This window comes from Carassius auratus, chromosome 31 (assembly GCF_003368295.1).
Source record: "Carassius auratus strain Wakin chromosome 31, ASM336829v1, whole genome shotgun sequence".
In the NCBI taxonomy this organism is placed as follows: domain Eukaryota; kingdom Metazoa; phylum Chordata; class Actinopteri; order Cypriniformes; family Cyprinidae; genus Carassius; species Carassius auratus.
The window spans coordinates 9,572,413-9,598,963 of NC_039273.1; the positions used below are offsets into that span (position 1 = coordinate 9,572,413).

Genomic DNA, 26,551 nt, shown 5'->3' on the forward strand with positions numbered 1-26,551 from the left:
TTAGTTCATCTAGAAAATTTCAACATCTGTCATCATTGTACCCATCATCATGTTGTTCCAACCTGTGTTACTTTCTTCTGTGAAACTCAAAAAGATGTAATTTTATGTATGTTTAAATCCAAACTTTCTTTCTCTCAAACATACACACAAATAATAATAACACAGGTTTGAAACTACATGAAGGTAATTTTGGGGCAAACTATCCCTTTTAAAATGTTACATTATTACAATATATCACTTTTTATTAGCCTTAAGTAAAACACTTTGAAGTCCATTAAAGCCAGAATAGTAGCACGATCACCCTTTGTGTTTAAGCAGGTAATGACATTGGCAGATGCTCTGTGATTTATCACACATTCACACAGCCCCCAGCCCCCAAACCATATGCTCATAGCACTCACAGAGGCCTGTGGTATATGACCCATGGCATATACCTGTCAGGCTTGACGGGAGAAAGGAAGTTAAAGAACAATGAGACAAACCACGCTGAGATGAGGGATGGGGTGTAAATGTACATACAACAGTGGCCTGGGATGGTTATCAGTGCTTTGGCCAAAACATAAGGAGTGTCAGGAAGGAAGGAAGCGGATCCACGGTTGGTGAAAACATTGCTTGTGTGGGCTGGGCGAAATTTCAAAATGATCTCATCGATAATCATCTTCAAAAATGTTGCAATATCTGATAATATCATCTACCTAAGCCCCACCTTCACCACGCCCCCCCCCCCCCCCCCCCGCCAAGACAACTATGCCGAGATGCACCATAAATAAACACCATGTTTCATTTGTTTTTAATTATTGCCACAAAGTTTGCTTTTACTTCTCTTAGTTTGTGTGCTTAAACTAACAGAAAACATTTCCACTTTGTTCTTATCAAATTTATATTTGAAGTGAATTTTGTTTTGTGAGGAGAACTGTTGAGAAAAATAATAGAACCCAATTTTAATCATGGTGAAGTTGGACATTCTGGCCGTGACTGTTATTATGATAAATTAATGTTGTTTTCATAAAATAATGTCTTGAATGTTTCTCATTCTTTGTGGCATTATCACCTATATCATGATGGTAAGTTTAATTTCCTTAATTATAACAATTGCAGCATTGTTTTGTTGCAAATGAATTAAGAATTTACAGTGCTACATCTCAGCTTAATTAAATGTAATTATATTTTATACACAGTTATGTTATATACAGGGTTATATAAAATATGTGAAAAATATTGCACTGAAATGTGCACTGAAGGAATTTGTCTATTTTAATTATACCCGTCATGTTTGTGGTTTTTCATCATTATACAGTCTGCACATACAGAAATCGAGAAGCAGAATCAAAACGAATTTTTATAACAAGTAATTTGATTCCTGACCTTACGCGTCTGATCTGATTTCCAAAATTGGAATAACTTTTCCTTTCCCAACCCTTCTTCTAAATTATTTCATTCTTGCATGCAATATTGGATTTTTTTTTTTCTTGATAATGTCAATATTTGACTGTTACCTGACTGTTGACATCGACATTGCGATACTTACAAGAAATGTCGATATACAATAATATTGTCATATCGCCCAGCCCCAGTGTGGATACACCAAAAAAAGCAACATTTGTGTTAGTATTTACCGTACTAAGCACCACAGCTTTGTCAAATACCAGCAACAAGGATGTGTTTGGATGGTATACATGAGATTATAATGTTGATCATTACCATATGCAATTACTGAGGTATCACTTCTTCTTTAACCTCTTATTCCCTTTCATATATGTCCGTACCTTACATTCCAGAAATGTCTAAAGGCTGTCTTTTTCCTCCAGTTATGTATTAGGACTCTACCAAGTGCAGTGCTCACTGAAGTTGAAACCATTTGCTCTCTGAGAGTAATTGGTTGAAATGAGGGATTACTGCCCTGCCAGAATTTATTGCATGTCATCTTGTAAAGTAGACAGCCTTGCTGACCCCTCAGGGCATGTGTCTGTATTTAGTCGGCTCAATAGACAGGGAAATCACAGGCACCCCTGCCAGTTCAGGAGCTAACGCGACCTATACATTCTAATGATGGGAAGCTTCTCCGCTCTGTGACGCACTGAGAGCCACTGGCTAGCAAGTAATTGGTGTCAGTTGTGTAGCCTTAAATAAAAATCATTCATTTGTGATAATAATTAAAAACATAAGATCTTAGGAAAAGTGTTTCAGCTTCTCGTATGATGAACGTAGATGTTAGCATTAGTACAAATTTGATATACCACTGTTCAAAAGTTTTTTTTTTGTTTTTTTTTTTCACCAAGGCTTTATTTATTTGTAAAAAAAAATGCAGTACAATGGTAATATTGTGAAATATCCTCAAGTTAATTTAAATTGTATTAATAAGTAAAGTAAATGATGACACCTTTGAGCTATTCCTTCAGTAAGCGGAAATAGAGGCCCCATCTCATTCCTGTCCTTGCCATGTTTTTTTTGTTTTTTTTGACTAAAGCATGGCCTTATATTCTTCATGTACTGTGAGCGAGCAGAGGATTTTTGCAAGCAGTGTAACTAAATGAGCACAAGCCGCGTAGGCTCTTTTATGGCCATGGCAGAAGCAGCCCTACATGTGCCTTCTGGTTTCCCTCCAATGCTAATTGATTGTATGCACCATTTAAAGTCTTTAAGCCACAGTAACTTTCCAGCGTAGTCTCTTGCTGAGTCCACAATTATTAGAATGATATGGGCTTGGTGTTCAACATTGATCTGAGGTTGGTCGGGGTGAATGGCTTTCAACCATTTCTGTGATTAATACCTCCTTATTCTCCCACCGGGGTACGCTTTCTGCACCTAAAGCTTCATTTACATAATTATTTACACTTAACTCATGCTTGGCTTGAACTAATGATCAAATCAGTGAACCACATCTTGACACATTTTTAAAAACCACACTGATGTTGTATTTAATAATATTATAATTGTTTCAGGGCTCGAAGGTCTTTAACTTGATTTCAGAGCTAGACAATTAGGGATGATAAACTGGAAATAATTTTTGGTGAAAATGATTCCTACTCTGGAAAGACAGAAACCTTTTGCATCTTGTAGTAATTGTTTCCCCTCATGGTGGTATAAATAGTTGTTGGGAGACTTTGAGGGGATTGTTTGCTTTATGGCTAACAAATAAACTTAACATAGCCAAACTCTCAGGGGTCTTGGCAAAAAAAAAAAAACCCTGAGATCAGAAGGTGAAATCTTTTTTTACTGTGATCTCAGCTCTTGCCTTTGTTGATTTTGAACTTTAGTTTAGCATGGATTAAGCGCGTAAGTTATTTTATTACAAACTTCATACGCATTAAACCACAATCTAAAACATAACTTTGTCTCTCAGGTCTTGTCAGTTGGATGGTCACTTAGCCCTTTGTGGAGTTCACAGCATAGACAGGACAAGCAAACTAGCTAGGAACACAATCTTGAGTGTTTAGAACTTATTTTAATTGATCTGTCAAATTTTTGGTAGGAATCTGTGACATGACCGTGTTTGTGGTGTATTAAAAATGAATTTATTTTATTTTATTAATGCAGAAAAGTTTTAATTGATAATTATGTTTCATGTATTTTATTTATCATTTTGCCAGAAATTTGTTTGCGACTTTCATTATTAATTGGAAATGCAGTTATGTATTTAAAAATTGCTGTCTTTTTAAAAAGGTATGGTCACTGTTATGGGGATTTTAGCCTGGCTAATACATAAGTTTATAGTAATGGTTAATTTATTGATGATTCGTACCCTGTTTGAATACTAAACTCTTCATAGAGAAGATTGATGATAATAATAATAATAATAATAATAATAATAATAATAATAATAATAATAATTTAGTGATTTTGTCCACTTGGTGGAAGAACATTGCAGTATTTAGTATCGGTGTTATTTTAGTAACACTAATATATTTTTCAGTTTTCATTTTAATTTAAATGTTTTTGTGATTTTGCCATTAATTATTTTTTTATACTTTATTTCAGTTAACATTTATTTAAAATGTTTTTCTAGACAATTTTTTTTTTTTTTTTTTTTTTTTTTTTTTATAAAGGAGACAACAATGTCCCATAAGCAATGGCTATTAGGTTGTTGGATGTAAAAGTGAACTTGAGTGTCTTAATTTCCTCCCGACATCTAAGCCACTGAGGACATATTGGCTTTGTTGTGTTTGGTGGTAAAACGACACTGAATACACACACACACACACAAACATGTTTGTTTTTGTGGAAGGTGGGGACATCCCATAGGGGTAATGGTTTTTATACTGTACGAACTGTATATTCTATCGCCCTTCACCAACCCTACACCTAACCCTAAACCTCACAGGAAACTTTGTGTATTTTTACTTTCTCAAAAAAACTCATTCTGTATGATTTATAAGAGTTTTGAAAAATGGGGACATGGGTTATAATGGGACTAGTTTTTTTCTTTTCTTTTTTTGTGATGCATTTGAACTAGCTTCATATATTCAATGCTTCATAGCCATTGTTCTCTTGTAATTGTGTTGTATGACAAGGCATAGAATTAAATAATAATTCTGCATGCATTTTTTTTATGCAGCAGAGATCTAGTTGTAGATCTAATGAGCATTTATGAATACCCACAAATGCATACATGAGTAACTTACGAGATACAAATTTCCTTTTTGTAATGGTTTCTCTGTGGTTGATATTTTGTGACTACAGGGTTGAGGAGCTATTGAAATCTAGATGATTATAATGGGAAATGGGGAGTAACCATGGAAACCTCACAAAAGTCTGTAGAATAACAGTAGGAGAGTTGTAGAGAACAGTGTGGAACAGCTCAAGCCTCTTTTGATTAAGTCTCAAGGCAGACACATCGTGCCTCTTGAGTAGAGCATTTATTCAGTAAATCTGTATTCAAATGCACATGATATACTCTCACATTCCAGAGCCACGGCGAAGTCTCTTGAACTTGAATTACATTTGACAATATTAGGCTCTCAATTATGCTTCTCACATGTCACAGTCAAAAGTTTAGTATCTTTATCATTGAAACTTAACTTTACTTGTTTTTTTCATTATCAACTGTTCTGGTGACTTTCGAAGGACACGGAGCTAAAAACAAAGTGCCTTACAGAAAATGTGCATGTATTAAACATTGAGATAGCGGCGGCTCTTAACACTGGCTGAGTGTCAAGAGAGCTGCTTCATCTGTTTGCAGCAGGGTAAATCCTGCCTGCTGACTTCTTTGGTACATTACTCACTCACAGCGTCGGGCGCTTTGAAAAGTGCTCCAATTACATGGTTTCCATTCAGAGGCTTTGCATATCTTCACACTATGTCCGTTGTGCACTGTCAGGGCTCTGTTTAGGGGAGAAGTAGGACAAGGGAAATGAGGAGGACTGGATGACAGTATAACACCACTGGGGAATGTCAGTGGCAACTAGTAGCTTCTCAAAGGAATTTACCACCACTGGGGTTTTGCCAATAAAACTTGAAAATCAATATAACAAGGTTCAGTTAACTGAAGTAATATGAGCCGGTGTTTATATGTTTTCATGCAGAAATCGTGATTCATCAATAGTTTTAACTTTAAATTGATTAGATCAAGCTAAACTTTGGAAAACTTTTTATTTATTGATTTGTATATTTAAAAATATATATTCTATGTGTGTTTGTGTGTGTTTTGAAGATCCTAATAATATTAGTTTTTGCAGTAATAATAAATTTAATAATAAGTCAGGTTTTTATATATATATATATATATATATATATATATATATATATATATATATATATATATATATATATATATAGAAGAAAAGTTTTTATTTTACCATTTTCCTGTTGCTGAAACCATCAAATGCACAGCTGATCAAGTTTTAATATGAATTTAATTTGACATGCAGCTTTAAAGATTCCAGTGTAGACAGAATAAATTGATGTACATTGCATATATGTAGGGCCCTATGAAATCCATTTTATTTTTCCCCAAATTCCGTTTTTTCCATTGTAATTTTTCTGTATTACATTTTTTTTCTGTTAAAATTTTTCTCAACTCCTTTTTAATGGTTACATTTAATTGTAATAATCAAAAAGCATGTCTCATTAATTAAAATCATAACATTTATACATTTTCACAACAATTTATTAAAAGTTTAACAAAAATTACATGTTTAGGGACCCGTGAAATGTTTGATCTTTTCTTCACCATATGTTTTATTGTTACCTAATTCTGTTTTTTAGCATGTCTAATTATTTAGATGCATAAAACAACTGAATTAATTTTTTCTTCTTAAAATAGCCTTTTTTTCTAAGAAATTCCGTTGTGTATTAAATTTTTTCTGGTTATCAAATGAAGACATAAAACATTGATTTAATTTTTCTTTTAATTATTGAAAATTAAGCAAACTTGAATTTATTTTAGAAGTAATATTAGTAGGCTATGTACATTCTGCTGAACAATAGAAATACATTTCTGGCAAATACCATGAATACCTTTACAGTTCTGTGTATGTGATGTGATGCTAGTTTTGCTCAAATTAGCACCATCTATAGCAGCAAGCCTACTGTGTGATTCATTCACACAGTGATAGCTGGGACATCACAGAAATCGCAGAAAGTTTTACACAAACTATAGTATTTCTCCGCCTGAAAGCAGATCAATTTTCTTTTCTTTTATTTCCATTGTAAGTTTGGATTTTAGCAGCCAAACCCTTAACATGAAAGAGAGATTTCTTTAAAGATTTTGTCCTGCATTCATTGTGTTTCCTATGAGGGCCTTTTGCTATATCTCTTTTTAAGTCAGATAAGCTTGCAAGTGAGGCCGGTCAGCTTCGATAATAAAAACTTTAGTTTCTCTGGACCCAGAGGGATGGGGAATGGTGTGGTCATCACTTTCATTCCCACAACAGATCCCCATGGTTTTCGTGGTTTTAAGTGTTTGATTTGATTTCACAGCAGAAATGTGCCCTCGCTAACATTATGAATTGCAGTAAGCAGATTGCCAATAGCCATCCAGTATCCAAACTAATAAAGGCTGTGGAGACACTCACAGCCTTTCTTCTAAAGGCCAGATTTATTTATCCTGCCTTTTACCACTCAGTGATAATACAGCTGTTGTCAAATTACCAATGTATCAGTATTTGACACAAATGCACTGAACTGTAAAAAGTTGAGAATTTGAGGAAAAAACATTACCTACAAGGAATAATAGACAGCTGCAGGTCTATATTAAGACATAAAACATTTTGTTCAGTCTGTATTGAACTGCTGTTATAACCATTTTTAATTAAAACAGTAATATGAAATAATGGAACATTAATGTAGCATGAAAACCGTTAGACCATAACTATTAGCAAGAAATATGCCACTAGATTATTGGGTGTGCAATATAAAGCTGAAAGTGGGACACTTTCCTGTAGTGATCTCATCTGCTTTATTACACTGTATTTTTTAAATGCATAACAATAGAACCGTATGTGTTTTGTCTCCCAAATAAAACTTCATCATCTCCCTTTCAGTGGAAATTAAAGGCACTGTATATTCACAGCTGTTCAAAATGAGAACTCATTCAGCTGAGGAGGCCATCTGTAGGAAAGATGACGGCCATTCTGTTTAAGTAGATAGCAGATGAGAGCAAGGTCAGAGGAAAAAATTGTAAGATTTCATAAGTTTTAAGGCAGAAAACATTAAGGAGATTATGCCTAGAGCAAGACTGTGTTTGTTCTATGCAACCATGGTCAAAATCTGGTGTGCATTACAACACCCACACAAGCAGAAATCCCTCTGGCTCCCAAGCAGCTTTTAATTAGCTACGCAATGAAGGGCTGTTCTGCTGATCTAAGACCTATTTAAACAATGAAAGGTCAGGCTTTCTTTATAAGAGGGATTTCATCCATAAAATCAGAAAAATGATCAGGAGTGGCATGCCACTTACAAATTTATTTTGAGTGTGTTATGAGTATGAGATGCTAACAGAAGTTGTGCACTCATTTTTTTTTTGCATTACACATTTTCAATGTGAACAGAAAAGTTGTTTGTCACCTTGAGTATTGTCAGGTGCCTATTTCTATACTGCTGTAATATTTTGTTGGTTATATTTGATGGACTTGTTTTGGGATGATGCACTGACAAATATCTATCTATCTATCCATCTCTCTATCTCTCTCTCTCTCTCTCTCTCTATATATATATATATATATATATATATATATATATATATATATATATATATATATATATATATATATATATATATATATATATATATATATATATATATAGGGTGAATACTGGTAAAGTGGGACACTTTCTCATAATTTATATTCTGCATACTTTTTTATTATGATCCAAATGTCTTAGCCACTCATATGATACTATTCTAAATAGCTTAGGAGCTCTACTATACTATAGATAATAAAAAAGAAAAAACATTAAACACAGGATGGATGACTCTTCCTCAAACACACAATGACCCCAAACCACATTTTTCAAGGCGCTACTGTCAAACTGGGACACTTAAAACACATTCAGTTGTTATTCAAGTGTAGGCCTTATAAATTAAATACACAATAACAATATAAACAACAATATAAACAACAACAACAATAATATAAAATCACTTTTTTTAAGAAGGGGTACAGGTACAGCAAATTCAACCCACCCCCTCCCTCGCCAACCCACACAATTTTATATTGGGTTAAATTTATTTCATACAAATTAAAAAAAAAAAATAATAATAACCTTCATTAACAGAGAGAGCTGAGATTTTTTTTTCTTATCTTAAGTAACCCGCTCTGTCTAGTCTGTCGGTCTCAGTGTCCTCTTTGCTTCGCGATTTTTCTGTGCGTGAGAAAATGGATGTGTGGCGTGAGAGCATGTGAAAAGTGTTAATTGCGTGTCTCATGGTGAATGCGTGAGAGCTGGCATAGTTTAAGTCAGTCTTTGTTGAAATAACTAGCTAACTAACTAAATGTATGAGGGACATATAAAAAGGTAACTCTATTCCTCCATTAGAATGACTTGAATGGCTGTCCCAGTTTGCCAGTAATACCCTGTCCCAATTTAACAATATGCTATTGACAAACTGGGACAGTGTCAAAATTGCATAAAAAAACCCCAAAAAGATTCAAATGAATGTGATTTTTTTTTAAATTCTGATTCACCATTACATCCTATATAAGGCTGGGACAACGCGTCGAGGTCATCGATGAAATGTGTCGACGCAAAATATGCGCATCGATTCGTCGACCTGTTTTTATTTCTCTAAAAAACATTTGCAAAACGTTTACCTTATGTGCGCTGAATATACGCGATGGCCGGATCAACATTCTGTCCAACGTTATATAACCAATCCAGGGGTTTTTCTGCATTGATCTTTTTTTTGGCGGCTGTCAAAGCCTTATTTGATCGGTGAGTGATGTAGAATAGAATGACTGCTGGGCCTGACAGGGCGCGTACGAGAGAGAACCCCGGTCTTCAAACAACACAAGCACTTCTTGCTCTCTCTCTCCCTTGTGCATATTAATCAAAATCATTAAACACGATAGAAAAAGGGCGAAACACCAAAGTTTCTCGGGCACTCACAGTCTTCAATCTACACGAGCGCTGTTTTGCGCTCTCTCTCTCTCTCTCTCTCTCTCTCTCTCTCTCTCTCTCCCTCCCTCGTGCATATTAACCAAAATCATTAGACACGATAGAAAAAGGGCAGAATGCCAAAGTTTCACATGGAGCATTCTGAGATTATTTTTTTTCTCCATGACAGGCTGCTGGCTCCCACTGTAAATTTTATTTATTTTCTTTTTTTTGAAAAGCACTATCTGTATTAGCTTAAAGGCCTCAAGTTTACATTGGTTACTGTATTCTTTCAATTGCTCTAAACAAGTATTTTGGGTGACCTTTTTATTGAATGCTAGACATCAAGTTGTTGTTATTTTAGTCTGAAAGAAGAATTTTTTTTTTTTTCAGTAAGCTAGGCCCTATGTGTTCAGTAAGCTTGTTTCAGTAAGCTATGTGTTTTCAAGGCTTCAAAGTTTTATTGAATGCTATCTCTTTACAAGTGCAAAGTAATGCATTCTTTGTCAGTCTTTTATTTTGTAATTTTAAGAGCAATAAACATATATTGCAATGTTAAGGAATTCATGTTTTTTTTATTCAGATATGTAAATCAACATGTATAAATTGTTAGTAGTCAATTAATGGGGAGATAATCGAAATCGAATCGGTCTGAAAAAATTAATCGTTAGATTAATCGATGCATAGAAAAAATAATCTCTAGATTAATCGTATAAAAAATCGTTTATCCCTGCCCTAATCCTATAACAAAATATATAACAATTATAATTGATCCATGAGTTGTTTTACTTTTATAACCTTAACATTATTTACCGCAGAATTCTATGTCATTTTACTTACCATCACACTTTACTGCAAGGTTGTTAAATATGATGTGCCACACCCCATTACAGTAATCTAGTCTTGAACTAATAAAAGCATGAATAGCTTTCTCAAGGTCCGAACAATTTAAAAATTGTTTGACCTTGGCCAATAGACGTAGCTGAAAAAAAAAACTAGCTTTCACCACACTGTCAATTTGTTTATCGAATTTCAGGCTACTATCAAAAGTCACACCAAGATTTCTGATAGTCGGTTTAAGCTTCGAAATTGGCATATTAGGGTCAGAGGTTGCAGATTCACCAAATATAATATATATTTAGTTTTATCTAAATTCAAATTGAGGAAATTTTGCTCAAACCATAATTTAATGTCATCAATGCAATCAATTAGCGACCCAAATGCATCAGTGTTTGTTGGACTCATAGGCAAATAAATTTGCAAATCATCAGCATAGCAGTGATAAGCTATGTTATGCCTGGCTATGATGGACCCAAGAGGCAGCATGTAGAGCGAAAATAAAACCGGTCCGAGAATAGATCCTTGTGGCATCCCACAGGAGAGAGAAGTAGTAGAGGAGGATGAGTTCTCAATCACTACAGAAAAGGTTCTGTCGGTCAAATATGACGAGAACCACTGAAACGCAGTACCCTTAATGCCAACATAGTGGTTGAGGCGAGACAGAAGGATTGCATTATTTGAATTTGAATCATCAATGGCAAATTCTTTAAAAAATAATGTACCTACAGGCTGTGAGTCAGAAGCGCCAGACTGTTCTTGCAAGTCTGTAACTTGTAACACTCCAAAGAGAAAGATAAAATTGAAATTGCGCCATATGGCCCCTTTAAATTATTGCATTCCATTTAATTTATTGGTTTAGGACACGATGACAAAATACACTGATAAATGATTGTGTTGAAATAAATACTACAGAAAAAGTCATTTAATTTCTACAGTTAGTTCAGGCAGTAAAAAAAATCAAGTAAATTCTTTATTAGTACTCAATTAAAATTTGTAAAAGTTAAACATAAATATCAACATTATAAAATTTACAAGTAAAACCAACTCAACTTTTCTGATACTGGTGTATCCATTATGCACTTGGAGCATTAAAGGGACAATAAGTAACTTTTTAGGTATTTTATTATCTAAAATCAATATTTTTATTCATAAATATGCCCTCAATGGTGTACAAATACCTATGCCAATGTTTAAACTAATCCTTGTAAATGAAGAATTTATTATCTTTATATACATGGGACGGGTAGGTCGACGGAGGCTTCCATGTAGTTCCGCCATCTTGCAAAACTATAATAGCAGAGAGGGACAAAAAGTACTAAGCCAACGCGTTTCCACAACGCGTTTTCGGTCAGAGCCAGAAACGCAGGTGCAGATTAGTGAGAGGCGCTTGAAACTGCACCGGCAAGTTTAAAAGTCTGGATTGCATTCTTATTATGGACCATACATATGCCGCGCCACAGGAGAAGAAAACATCGTCGCCAAAACAGTCAAAAATAGAACGTAAAAGGAAACGTGACCGTAGATTACAGAAAACAAGAGTTAATGTCGGGGAAGCTTTTTCTAGGTGGAAAGAGCTAATGCTGGATAAAGATTTCAAAAGAGACGCTGAAGTGGCCAGTTTTCTTCTCGACAGGTAAGTCAGTGTTACAGTCTATATTATAATATTTTTTTTATATCTAACAATGCATATAATTCAGAAAATATAACAAATAAATTAGACATAACTACTAATTACAATATTTCATGTTTTCCACAGTCAGTAATTCATACTGTAACATTCGTTTGTTAGTTGTCATGTTGCAGTTTGTTTGAAATAACACACCTGTTCACCTGAAGGAAAACTCGACGAAGTGCTATTAGAAGACATCCTGTCAAAGCTTTTTGGTACATATCGCCTACCGTAGATGCAACGCGCATTTGAAAAAGCAAGGCGCTGGAGAGCAAAATTAGTTTGAATGCAAAATACAATTTCACCACTAGATGGGAGTAATTCCTACTCAGTGTCCCTTTAATAATTAATAAGTTCTTTATAGTTACATATTTTCTTTTTTTTCTATTTACTTAATTCTATATTTGAAATTCAGTGGGTTCAATGGCAAGTAGATTTGTACATAATACCAGTAAAATGTATTTAAAATGTGAAAAATTGTTACAAAGTTTTATCAAGTAAATCCTACAAGTACCGTATTTTTCGGATTATAAGTCGCACTGGACTATAAGTCGCATTTATTTAGAACCAAGCTCTGTAGCCCTCTCGCGCCTGTAGACGGTAATGTTTTCTCTTGGTTCATGTCTCTTAGTTCATGTCAAATTAATTTTGATAATTATCGCACCTGACTATAAGTCGCAGGACCAGCCAAACTATTAAAAAAGGGCGCCTTATAGTCCGGAAAATACAGTATTTTTTTTCAGTGTATTTGTGTGCATTTAACAGACGGCCAGTTAGTTTTTGCTTTTAACCAATGTTCATAATATGACTTGCGTTTTTCAATTTAGAAACTGCCATATTGAAAGAAAAAAGAGGTAACAAATGCTTCATTCAGAGAGTACGGGAAGCAGTTTTTAGCTTTTAGCATTGGTGCTATTAAACAAGATAAATTAAGAGACAAAGCTTATCAAAATGCACAGAGAAAAAAAAAATATTTGTCTAATCAGCCTCTCAATTTAGCTACTCCGTTATTTGGTGAAACATTTAAAAAATAAAATTAAAAAATCACTCAGAAATTGCTGCTAGTAAACACAATTCAACACATTGAATTAAACATGAAGTTTTAAGGTAGAAAGACTAAAAGGCTAGTATTTTCTTGTAAAATGTACTCAAATAAGGTTTATTTACAACTATTTACAAACACAAAAAATAATTTTTACAGGGTTGACTATGCTAACCCAATAATTTGAATGATCATTGAGATGCGATATGAGATTGAAATAATATAATTAGTGCTAATCTAAATTAGAAAATAAAAATGGCCTATTTGTGTTTCCCATCTTCCAAATATAAGCTGTTTTTGTTTGTTTATTTAATCAATTTGTTTGTTTGCTCATTTATTTGAGCATCTCCATAAACAACATGGCTTGACCAGTTGTGTGAGTTTGGGGTGGGACTATCTGCTTGCTTGACCAATGGCAGACAATGATAGTGTTGGAAAGCTGCTTGGATATAACTTGCAACATTTCATTAATGCTTGTATTGCAAAATTACTCACTTTGAGCTTTAAAATGAAGTACAGCTTCGTTATTGTGTAAATGAGGATCATCTGAATAGAAAAAAAAAAAAAACCTCTGGATCTGTATGTCTTTGTGCAATAATTTTAATAGCAAGGCCAAATTGATTTCGTTGATTATTTTTGCCACTTGAGGCACAGATTCATCTTAGTTTGCTTACAGTGATGAAATGGGAAAGATGAAATGAGAGTGAAGTGTTTTCCGCCCGCAACGTTTGCCATTGCAATGAATACAAGCTTTTACCTGTAAGTTCCAACTGCGGAACAAGGCTGTGCTTGCTTTCTATCTCATTTTCATCTTCGTGGGTCTCTGGCGGTGGAAGAGGGAGAAAAAGAGAAAAGTATGAATGTGGAGAGGCTGTATTCCCCAGTAGGCTTTTATACTGAGAGGCTCTTCACAGTCAGTCTAATTATAATGTTCAGAGTCATTGTGTCATCCTTCCCCTTCCACCCGTTTTAAGGGAAAAGTAGCTAGTGTTTTCATGTTTTTAAAGGACTGCTGGACATGTTTTATACATAGACATTTTATGTGTGATAGTGTGTTACATTTATTTTTTATGTAGGGACCGGAAGGTCATAGAAACTGGTGGGCTCTTTTGAGTTGGGCCAGTAAACAGCCACCTAGTAATCCCCCTCAATACCCCAGCAACCAACCAAAACCATTTAGCAACCACAACACGTCCTCAAAAGTCTCCAAAAAATTTAGTGGCGTGGAAAATGTAAAATTTAGTATCATGTCATTTATTCTGAAGAAGATCAGTGTATCGATTTCTGTTTCGATGTTACTGTCTTCTCATTTTAGCGCTTAATAAAATCAGATCTTTCGAGAATTTAATCTTTTAAAATCCATGAAACTTGGTTTACAGATGAGACAAACTGATTTTGTTTCCCATATCTCACTGGAAGTTAATGCTAGACTGAAGGTTGGTTACTCTGGGATAATCTTTCAAGATCAGTTTGTCAGAACTCATCGATTTATTTTCAACAGTTTGCTGTCCTTCTGGACACCCTGAGGATATCTTTATTGGTTGCTATGGGAACGCCATCCTTGATAGTATCTTGTGTAGCCATGGACACTGAATGAATCTAAATGTTGTTTCGGAGCATGTCCGTGTCTTTTGGTATCATAAAAAAAGGCACATTGACAAAGTCAAAGTTTTTCCTCAGCTGCGGCAGTGAAATGTAGGGGTCGTATATCATCTGGATGTTGATTAAAGATTCCATTCATGAACGATTTTCAAAACAGATGTGCTTCTTTCCTGCAGGATATGCCTGTTCCGAGACCTTTTTGTCCTTTCTTGAGCCTCTGCTTTTTGATAAGCTGCAGAAATAGTCTCCAAGATCCACCATGTCTGGTGATTAATGCTGACACGTTGTCTGTTCCATTGTGCTGCTGGAGGATTGTAGGTACAGATGGCCCTCCCTGTGACTCGCTCGCTCAAAAGAGGAGTGGTAAAAGAGCCACGGGATACCCTAGAAAGTACAGAGTGCATTGAATTCTAATCTGTCTTTCCAGGAACTGTCTGATTTTGACTATGCCTAAATGTTTAGGTGTCTGCCTAATATTATTACACTGAAGCCCTAAATACAAAGAAATATTCTCTTTGACTTTCAATTATGTTTGCAACTAATAGGTATTTTATTGGATAATCCACAAATGATTTACCTTATATAATATACTGACCTTATTCTGTCTTTCTAGTGTTGTATAATTTTGTTTTTATTCATTTTTTTTTTTCGTGCATTTAAACTAACTTGATAAAAAATAATAAAACCCTACTACTGCAGCCTATACACTTAACAAGCCTGGAGTCAGTAAGATTTTTTTTAGAAGAAATAAATAGTTTTATTCAGCAGTGATGTATTAAATTGATAAGTCACAGTAAAGACATTTGTTATGGGTATATTCATATTTCAAATAAATGCTGTTCCTTTGAACATTCCATTCATAACCTTGAAAAAGATCATGGTTTCCACACAAAAAATAATAAGCAGCTGTTGACATTGATGAAGAAATTATTGTTGAGCACCAAATCACCATATTAGTATGATTTCTGAACAGTGAATCAGTGAATGATGTGACATAGATATTTTAGTGCATTTAAACTTATTTTATTTCATGACAGGCAAACACTGAAAGTCTTGACAACTTGTGAGTCAGATGAAGCTGCTCTGACAGATTCTGTGTGGATTCATTAAGTGGAAGATTCGTTCAGTAACAACGGAGTCATTTTGAACAGTTCATTAAAAGATTCGACTTCGAAAAGTAATTTTCTTTGCAAATCAGATCAAACGGAACATGCTGTAAATTCCTGCCACTGTAGATTATTGCCGTTTCATGAAACACGAGCAGAACATTTCTGTGTAAATTATTGTATGAAAAAAAAAGATGATGAAAATGATGATTTCTATGGAAATTGTCATATTGATTTGACTGTAACAATTTATGTACAAATGGATTTATGAAAGCAATCTGCACTTTGAGATTAACAGAAATGTCATCGGGTGGCCTTCAGATGCGTTTCCCATGCACAGTGCAAACACGAATTGATAATGAAATTCCTTATTGACTCGAAGATCAAATTTTAGTGATTAGTTGATGCAGCATAATTTTTGTTTCACCCACATGTATGATCAGACTATCAAGTCTGCTGTATAAATAGTTTTCTAGGGACAAGACAAAAATAAAGTGCCTCCTATGATGGAGGGTGTCATTATGATGGAACACCCTGCCCCGCACGGTGGTTCAATAATCACCCCATAATCTTACACGTTAAGATGGAATGAATGTGTCAGATTTAGTAGTGTTATAAAGGAAGTCATTGCCCCAGCCTGTGTACATTCACGGAGCTGTCACGCGTGATGCAGGATTTGATTTGTAGATTGCTGCCAATGTACCCCACTGAATTTCCTGATCCCAGGGGGTTACTAAAATCCTAATCTAGCCTCAACAGTGTGTGAATGTCATTCTGTTGAAAGATGCCATTTCTCAAAGGTGACCAACGTAGGATATTGTGAATGGTGTTGCCTTGAGCAAAAAGAGGCTGACATTTGAAAGGTGCCTTGTAGATCAAATGAATGGCTTCTGCTCGGTTAGTTGTGCATTATTTTTACCAACTCATTGCAGAGGAATCACATCATTGCTGTCTATGATGTGTATAATATAAAATAGCAATTGTGATCCCCTAATTCTTATAGCAGAATCGACATGACTTTAGGGATGCAATGGGATCTGTATAATTGTTTGCTTGCCATATTATTTGTAAAGAGTGTACATTGTAGTCCAAAGATGGAAACTTTTATGCAGTCAAGCTATAAACCATTTTGAACACTGGCTACTTGAACCACTTTTTTGTCTGAGGAGCAATACTTTGTCCAAAAGATAAAGTGTTTCCTACATTATTTTGGTTTGCCTAGCCGATTCCATGAATCAGACATTTGCAGTTCAGTGAGAAATTGGAGACAATTCATTAAAGAAGTCAGTCATCTGATCTATTCATTCTATTATCAACACTAGTGGTTTCCAGATAAACATTGTTCAAAAACATTGGGGTCAGTAAGACATATATTTAAAAAAAAAAAAAACATATATATATATATATTTTTTTTTTTTCCGACAAGGATGTAATAAACCAATAAAGTGACAGATATTTATTAAGGGGCACAACTGTTTACATTGTAACGTTGATAAAAATAAGGGATCATTCTTGAGCACCAAATTAGCATATTAAAATGATTTCTGAAGGATCATGTGACACTGAAGACCGGAATAATGGCTACTGAAAATTCAGCTTTGACCTGATTTTAAAATATATTAAAATAGAAAGCAACTATACTAAGCTGTAATAATGAATAACAGTATTACATTTTTACAATATTTTTGGGCAAATAAATATAGCCATGGTGAGTTTGAGACTTCTTTAAATAAACAAGAAAAAATCTTACCGACCCCTAACTCTTGAACAGTAGCATATTTACAGTATATCGGTGTTCCCGATATGGAAAAAAAATTGTAAATATATTATTGAAATTGTTTTTTATTTCATTTTTTTCAGGTCTAAAAGTCATATAAAATATTTGTAGTTTTGCTCTAAAATGTTTTAGATATCACTATAGATCTAATAAAAACTGGTCACAAGCTGTTGTGATGTCCAATTAGTAAGTTAAATATTTTCAATTCAGCCAATTCTTTTCAGTAATTAACCCTAACCCTAACCCTAAATTTACAGACCATAAAATAAACCCTGTGTGCTTATGTTGCATAACTAAAATGATTTAGGATTTGTATTTTTGCTTATTCCTTTTTTTTTTTTTTTACTTGTAGTTCAGTACAGGAACCACTGCCATATTTTCCATTTTGTATTATAAAGATTATTTTCTCAATTCACCCTGTAAAACATTCAGGAGAGCATGGTTCGTTTTCTCGTCTGGTTGTTTAAACTTTGCTGTGACCTTGTTCAGCTCAGAGAGGAATTTAAGATTAGCTCAGAGCTCCTCGTTGTTTGAATTGGAGTGTGTAGATCTCAACTTGATATTGTTTTCTACACCGGTGTAAAGTTTTCCCATGCCTGGAATGCGCATCTTGAGAAAATGTAGTTCTTTCCTCAGTTTTTAGTACACAAGATCATTTTCAAGTAAAAGTTGCAGAATTAAACACTAGTCACATTTCGTAATTTCCTTTTGTATGATATGAAACTGAAAAGGGTCTAGTGAAATGGTTTTATTTTTTGATTTAATCTTTAATTCATATGTCTCCTACAGACAGCAGTGTATGTATCTTCTTTGACCCCAGTGTGTCAATACTAGAGGAAATTTCACTCAGCACCTGCTGAGAGACAAGAAATGGGCTCCAGGTGGCTAGAAGAAACTCAATTAAACTGAGACAAACAGTACGGCATTACTGCAGTGAGAGGGAGAAAATGGAAAAGAGTGCTAAGCATGCCATAACCTGGTTAGTATTAACACCTAGGTGGATGTTGCGGACTTGACAGCTTGTTTATTAATGATTGTTTTTAGTTTTGTGTGAAATATATTGCTGTGCTGAGCATCCAATTATACTGAATGGTGATTGGCAATTCATTGTATAATAAAGATCATTAAAGGCGCAATATGTAAGTCTTTGCCTCTAGAGGGCACTTATTAAAAACAACAACAACAAAAAAAACAGCTTTCAGCAACAAATTTGCGTGACCAATTCATACATGAGTGAAATCTACATGGGGAAATCTTTCACCCTCGCCAATGTGTGGTTTCCTGTTAGGGCTGGACGATGTCTACCAAATCGGCAATCAAACTCTGTTTGCGTTCTCCAAAAAATAGACATCATTGGGTATTTTCAATTTCAGTTGCTGCTTTATGTAGGTGCATGTTTAGTGACTTTCTTTTTATTATCAATATTTAATTTTTACATTTATGATTTATTCAATATGTCTTTATGTTTGCCTGTATTTGATTTATGTTAGATCTACTATATTTGCACTGAATTTTGCAGCTTGGTTTAAATATTTTGTCTAATAGCTTAAACAACCCAAATGGGTCATCAAATCCCCTTTTTTGCTCAAAGTAGGGAGACACATAAGAAGCAAACTTTCTCCTCATCATCTTCTCCTCATGATTTAGCATTAGCTAGTGAACAAACGAGATGCAGAGCAGCTAGAAGGTCTGTTGAGCTATCTTTTCTTGGTGTAAAAATTTCAGCAAGTTGTTTTGAAGAATGTTTGGCTTTTAGTTGACAGTATATGTATTAATGAAACCATAAATTTAACTTTTCCCCAATGGCCTTAACCAAATTAGTATACTTTTTAACAATATTGTGTGTGTCCATATGAATTTGTATACATGAGTAGGAATGAAAAATGAGAACATGCTGCTCTTCATGCTGCCCCTGTGGAGACTCTTGTTTACTTGTATACGAGTGTTTGCTCACAGTCGTTTGTACTGACACCCACATCCATACATCTCTAAGCAGGCTAATGCCTCTCTGAATAGCAGAAGGGTGCTGCATACATCATAAAGTTAACACCGAGCTGAGAAGCTATAGAGAAATCCATTTACTAGAGAACCCGATTCTGTCCAGATGCACTTCAAAGGCTTTGCTTTTCCCTTTCGGATTTCCACACTGTTGATAACAAGCACTAGGCTCATTTAAAAGTTCCAGTCTTGCATTTAATTTGTCTAAATGTTAATGGCATTTTAGCTCGTTCTCTGCAAGGGCATATACGCCAATAAAAAAGGGTCAGGTTATTGATGTTTGCCGAGGATGGACTGCATGATTTCTGTTTAAATGGGGTCTTGGATTGAATTTAATTAATAGAAATATCCTTGGGTGTCCTCTGGAAGGGTGAAAATTAATTGCTTTTTATTGATATTTCTTCCCATAATGATCTCTATCTTTCCTCTCCTCTTTACAGTATGAATTTAAAGTGAAGAATATCAAAAAGAAGAAAGTCAACATCATTGTGTCGGTGGACGGGGTCAAAGTAGCACTGCGGAAAAAGAAAACGGTAAACTTCTGTTTGTTGGTTAGCTATAATGTGTTCAATTTGTTAGTTTAAAGGTGAAACGATGTTCAATCATTCATTCATTTTGATTTATTAATTAATGTATTAATTCATTGTGATATATTTATTCAGTTATTATGTTCATTCATTAAGTCACTATTTATTTGTTAATTTTTTTAATGCACAGAGGATGATGCACATTAAGTGCACTAGGAGCTCTATATCAATATTTCCTTGTGTTTGAGACTATAGAGAACCTTTCTTTATGAACAAAAATATTGTGCTATAAATTGTGTTATTGGACTGTATTAGGGATTCATTTATTGTAAGTGTTAACTTCCTGTATAACATTTTACATAACACGGGATGTTGGTAGCAATCTCGAGGAAGCTTCAAGTAGTCTGAGGGGGGTAGATCCTGGAGGCTTTTCTTTTTTAGTTCAGATGAGAACAACACACATCACCGCCCTGCTCTGCTGTGTTTACCCTTTGGCAAGACACTTTGCCTTAAGGTGGTTTCCGGGATGATTTTTGTCCTTTAGCAAGATGCTTAGCTCAAAGTTAATGAGTACAGTCAGTCCTTGCAATTTCTGCATCTTAAGTCGCCTTGTGCTGTTCATTTAAACATATATTATTGATTTATACAGGTGCTTTATCTCTTGGTTTAATTTGGAGTTGAAATTTAAATTAGAAAATTGATAGTGCAAGCCTCTGCTTCGGATATATTATCATACATTAAAGCCTAGTTTGTGGTGTACTGAAATGATCACTTTCGTTTCCTGCAGAAAAAAGAATGGACCTGGGATGAAAGCAAGATGATGGTGATGCAAGACCCAGTATACAGGTGCGCAGCTTCATAATATGTATCTTTTATTTTAACTGCATTCAGCACTTGAGCAATGTAGCTCTCAGTCCTGAAAGTAAGTGAGTAATGCTTTAAATCAGCTCTCAATGGGGGGCTTTCATTGGGAAAGGAGAATAAAATGATTGTCATGTTTGCCCCTAAACTGCGTACCTAAATATATCACCTTCACACTCACAGTGGAAATGTTCATACAGTCAGTGTTTAAGACTGACAGCCATTTGAGTAGCAGATGTGATTCTCAGATTGTCTGTTCAACAGCCTGTTATGATAAAATTATGTCTGAATGGATGGGTAACTGAAGTCAGTCTCCTTCTCTAACTTGAATGTTATGACCATAATAATAGAAGTGATGGACATGGTTCTTTTAGCGGTGGTGTTTTTGATTTACACAAAGATTCATGTCAGACACAAATGCTGCACCACATCCTAGTTTTCCCCCTGCACTTTAGACCATACTCGCACAGTATCAAGTTTTGAATATTTAAATATGGTCATCCATAATCCATTGTTTAGCACCCCATACTTTGCTACTGTTTCAAGTTATAAACATTTAAACATGGCCATGCATTAGTTTGTAAAATAAAGAACTCCAATCTTTACATATCAAAAGTTGCTTTCTCCAGCTTCCATCTTGTTTTTAATATTTTGCTTGAACTTTCTGTGCCCAAGCAACATTTTGTCTTGTTTTACAGCCATTTAACACCCCTATTTTCATAATTTCATAACATTTGAGAGTTCACCGAGAAGTGAAAATTATCATCATTTACTCACCCTCGTGGCATTCCGAACCAGTAAGACTTTGGTTAATCATCTAAAAGAAGTCAAACAAACGAAATGAAATGATTGACATACAGTAATCTGACTTAGTATTGTAAAAAGGCTTCAGTTACTGACCGGAACAATTTAATAAGTGAAGCAGAGAGATTTAATTGCACTCCATTTCATTTAAGTAATTAGACAATGGGAGACTCAATTAACACTGGGATTAATCTTTTGATTATGCAAATTAGGACATCCAGTGTGCCAGTGTTTTTATATTGCACATTCTACTCCTTTGTATTGCAGTGTATTGTATGCAGCCTCATAATAATGTATTCTGGAGTCCCTCATGGAGAATATAAGTGAATTTTGCAGAGCAGATCAGTGTGCATGCTGTTTGCAGACTGTGTCTGTCAAAGCCCGGATAATGAGATGTTGTGGTTGGAGTTCAAATCTTTGGATTAGACAAAAAAAAAAAAAAATGGTGGTCTGAGCTCATGTGGTGTCTGTCATGCAGCTGGGACAGCAGACAAGGTCATTGCTACCTTACAGCCATTTCACACACAGCCACTGACTGTGTTCCTCTAAGCCTAGCTGAAGAGGATGCAGGACCCAATTTACCAGTCGCTGACAGACTTAATGAAAAATGAGAGGACTACCGCACTATGTCATCGGTATTAATCTTCCCTTGCACTTACGCCCTGGTACTAAGCGTCGGGCTGATTCAAAGCTGGCAGGGAACAACTGCATTGTCACAAAAACTACTACCAATGCTAACCACAGGACCGTCTTCTGAGACTTGAAGTGAAAAGCTGACAAGGAGCATGTTATAAAGCTCTGAACGGCATCAGACACAGGTTCACAACCCGATGGCTGAGATGTGATCTTTTTCTTGTATCCACAATACTGCAGCCGTCTGGAATATGAGAATTTTATCTGGTATTCAGTTGATCCCTGTGACTCAAGGGCATTCAGTGAAAGGTGGTCAAGTTGGTGTATCTGTAAAAAAGGAATAGAAGTATTAGAAGAGGTGATTTACACCTTGTTCTAATAAATATCTTTCAATAAATTAAACAAAACGCGCTCTTTAAATAACAAAAAAATCTTGCGCCATTGACTTTAGACTTTAGACCAGGTTTGAGTTGATCTTTGGCACAGTCTATTTTCAGCTCCTTAAAGTAGCAACGTGCCAGTAATGTGCCTAAACACACCTCTTTTTTAGACCAGCACACCCATGGGCGCACAAATGGGCGCAAATACATTTGCTAATTAAACGACGTGGCACTGGAATGAAAAATGCGAATGGCGCCAGGCTGAAACTAGCAAACACACTTGTGCTGCGCCTTGCGTCGCATTGCGCCGGGTATATGATAGGCCTGAGGTCTGTAAAAACTTTAATTGTGGAAAATGTAGAAAAACAATGTAAGTACTATTAATGCAGTATTACTCAACAAATGCAAGTTTTATTAAAGCAATGTTACTTTTTTAAAACATTATTATGTATTTGGCGAATGTTTTTATTCTAAGCTAATTTAATATGTTCATCTATTCCATGAGAATCAAACGCATGGCTTTAGTGTTGTTAGCGCCAGTCTCTACCTTTTAAGCTTCAAGAACGCCTATTCAGTATGCTGGTTTTGTATCAGACATGTCACAATTTACATCTTTCATTACACAACCATATGCAGCAGTCTTAAGTGTATGCATTTCCTAACTCTAAACTAAATTTTTCCAGTGATTGCAATGCTACTTCCCTTTAACATCAGTTTCAAAATCATACTTTTGCTATTTCATATAGTTTGGTGATCAAACCTATCCGTAAGTACACTATAGTCCTGAAGTCTGCTTACTGAACAGATGTTAAAAATCAGTCTTAAATATTAAGGCATGCAGTAATTTTGTTCATCAACACTTCATCTTTCCTGGATCACGGTGTTGGGATTGGTCCAAAGCAATAGCCAACATCCACATCAGCATGTTGCAAAAGCCCCAGAATGCATCATCTCCCAGGCAACAAGTGAGAACAGCATCCCCATTAGAATTTGAAAAGCTCTCTCCACCATCCTTGCTCAAGGGTATTTGTGTGATGACGTGTGCATTTGTTTGTGCGTTGAGGACACCATCCTTTAGTGGTGTTTTGTGAATTCACTCCCATTTGTGCCAGAGTATCCACACAAGCAGACGGTGACTCCATGATTAAAACTAACTCGATCCTGATGGATGCCTCACATACTGGCATCTTCATGTTTATGCAAGGTTTCCAGAATTGGCAGGCATGCATTACTCCCAAATGCTTCTCTCTCTTACTGCAGATTGTGTGTAGTCTTTCTTATTGTGTAGAAATATGGTTTTAGAAGATGTTTGGCAAGATAGATGTGATTGTTTGTCCAGATCCTCACATTCCCTTCATCATTATCATCGATAAAATGCTACGCACAGTCCCTGCAAGAGGCGGAATACATAACAGTACATACTAGGCGAAAAGAACATGATCTCAAGATGATAAATAATAAGTGGATGGTTTTTGTACCTACAGGCTCTGATCAATGTGTTTGAGACTTTCACCTTGAAATGTTCACCTAAGTCTGTCTGTGTGTGTGGCTGACTGCCGGTTGAAAAAATAAAGCAGCATAAGAATCAGGCCACCTGTCTTAATTATAAATAAGATTCTGGCTGACCAGAACAACACAGAGACTACTTTCACTGTTGGTACAGCAAACACTAAAGGCTGCAAGGACAGCTGACTGCAGAGTGGCAGGTTTTAATGTTGAAGATCTTACCTTAGTGCAGCATAACATGTATTTTATGTGATGTCAAGGATTTTAGTCCCGAATGGATTCCTTGTGAGTTTTTGCCGTCAGGTACAATTTAACCTATATAATTCAGGTCCCAATGCACAGCAAACAAAACCATGGTTTGATTTTGAACTGCCTGTCTAGTTGAAATCTGTTATTTTTATATTTGGGTGAAAAGCTCTTTTCTATTTTAATATATTTTAAAACCGTATTTATTCCTGTGACAACACAGCTAAGTGTCATACGATCCTTCAGAAATTATTTTAATTGGCTGAATTGGAAAAATTTATTATATAATGCAAAAAAAAACTTGCTGCTTAATATACAGGTGCATCTTAATAAATTGGAACATTGTGGAAAAGTTCATTTCAGTAATTCAACAAATTGTTGAAAGTGCATTGTTCAACTCAGATTGTTCAGTGCACACAGACTAAAGTTGTTTAAGTCTTTGGTTCTTTTAATTGTGATAATTTTGGCTCACATTAAACAAAAACCCACCAATTCACGATCTCGGCTAATTAGAATACTTCAAAAGACCAATAAAAAAAAACTAGTTAATTGAAAGTATGTTAATTTACTGTACATGTACTCAATACTTGGTAGGAGGTGATCAGTTTGTGGCACTGCTGAGGTGGCATGGAATTCTCTATGGGGTTCAAGTCTGGTGACTTTGCTGGCCAGTCAAGCACACCAACACCATGGTCATTTAACCAACTTTTGGTGCTTTTGGTAGTGTGGGTAGATGCCAAATCCTGCTGAAAAATGAAATCAGCATCTTCAAAAAACTGGTCAGCAGAAGGAAGCATGAAACATCTGCTATTCCGATTCTGAAATATGTGCAAGTAAATATATTTGGTAGTTTAAAAATTTTTATATCGACCGTGTTAGTTGATCTATACCGGGTGATGGGCGCCTCCATGTTAGTTCTCGCTAAATCCCAGCTGTGGGATTTGCAACACTCAAATACATCCTCTCCCCCACGAAAACATTTAAATTGGACATGGATTTAAACATGGATTTAAATTTAGCAGTTTGACGTGATGCACTGGAAGTTCTAAACACGCCGGTGTGATCATACGCTTCAGGGACCAGCCAAAACTGATCACACCGGTGTGATCGTACGAGTCAAAGGGTTAACACTGGACTTCAAGCTATGAGCTTCTCCACCCTTCCTCCAGACTTTAGGACCTTGGTTTCCAAATGAAATACAAAACTTGCTCTCATTTGAAAAGAGGACTTTGGACCACTGGGCAACAGTCCAGTTCTTCTCCTTAGCCAAGGTAAGCGCAGGTGTGGCTTAACAAGCGGAATAAGACAACTGTAGCCAAATTCCTTGACATGTCTTTATACCTTGACCCCAGCTTCAATTAATTCCTTGTGAAGTTCACTCAAATTCTCGAATCGCTTTTGCTTGACAATCCTCTTAAGGCTGCAGTTCTCTCTGGGTTTTTTTTATATACTTTTTTTATTTTTCCACTCAACTTTCTGTTAACATGGTTGGATACAGCACTCTTTGAACAGCCAGCTTCTTTGGCCATGAATGTTTGTGGCTTACTCTACTTGTGAAATTCAAATTTTGTGTTTTTGTTAAATGTGAGCCAAAATCATCACAATTAAAAAAAAAACAAAGACTTAAACTTTTTCAGTCTGTGTGCATTGAATTTATTTTAATACACAAGCTTCACAAATTTGAGTTGAATTACTGAAATGAACTTTTCCATGACATTCAAATTTATTGAGATACATGTAGTTGTGAAAATCATGATTATTTTTAAGTATTCAAAGAATCCTAAAAAAAAATTAATGTTAAATATTTTATTAATTTGAAATAGAAATATTTTGTAATATTATAATTGTCTTTACTGTCACTCAATATCATGTTTAAGTATCCTTCCTGAATAAAAGTATGAATTTTATTTATTTTTATAAATTAGTAGTAGTAATAGTAGTAGTAGTAGTATTAAGCATATTTTTGAAAGAAAAATAAGAGTGTAATATTTGTGTACATGTTCTTGTGAATAACCTAACCACCCAA

The 26,551-nt window shown here is 35.1% G+C and overlaps 1 protein-coding gene across 2 annotated transcripts in view; it reads left to right on the top strand.

Moving 5' to 3' along the window:
* Positions 1–26,551, top strand: part of LOC113050488 (carboxyl-terminal PDZ ligand of neuronal nitric oxide synthase protein-like) — a 96,738-nt gene that overhangs the window by 8,490 nt on the left and 61,697 nt on the right. For both annotated transcript variants that reach the window (XM_026213479.1, XM_026213478.1), the window contains exons 3-4: positions 20,009–20,101; positions 20,883–20,941. In XM_026213479.1, coding sequence (XP_026069264.1) covers positions 20,009–20,101; positions 20,883–20,941 — 152 coding nt within the window. The remainder of the gene's footprint in view (positions 1–20,008; positions 20,102–20,882; positions 20,942–26,551) is intronic.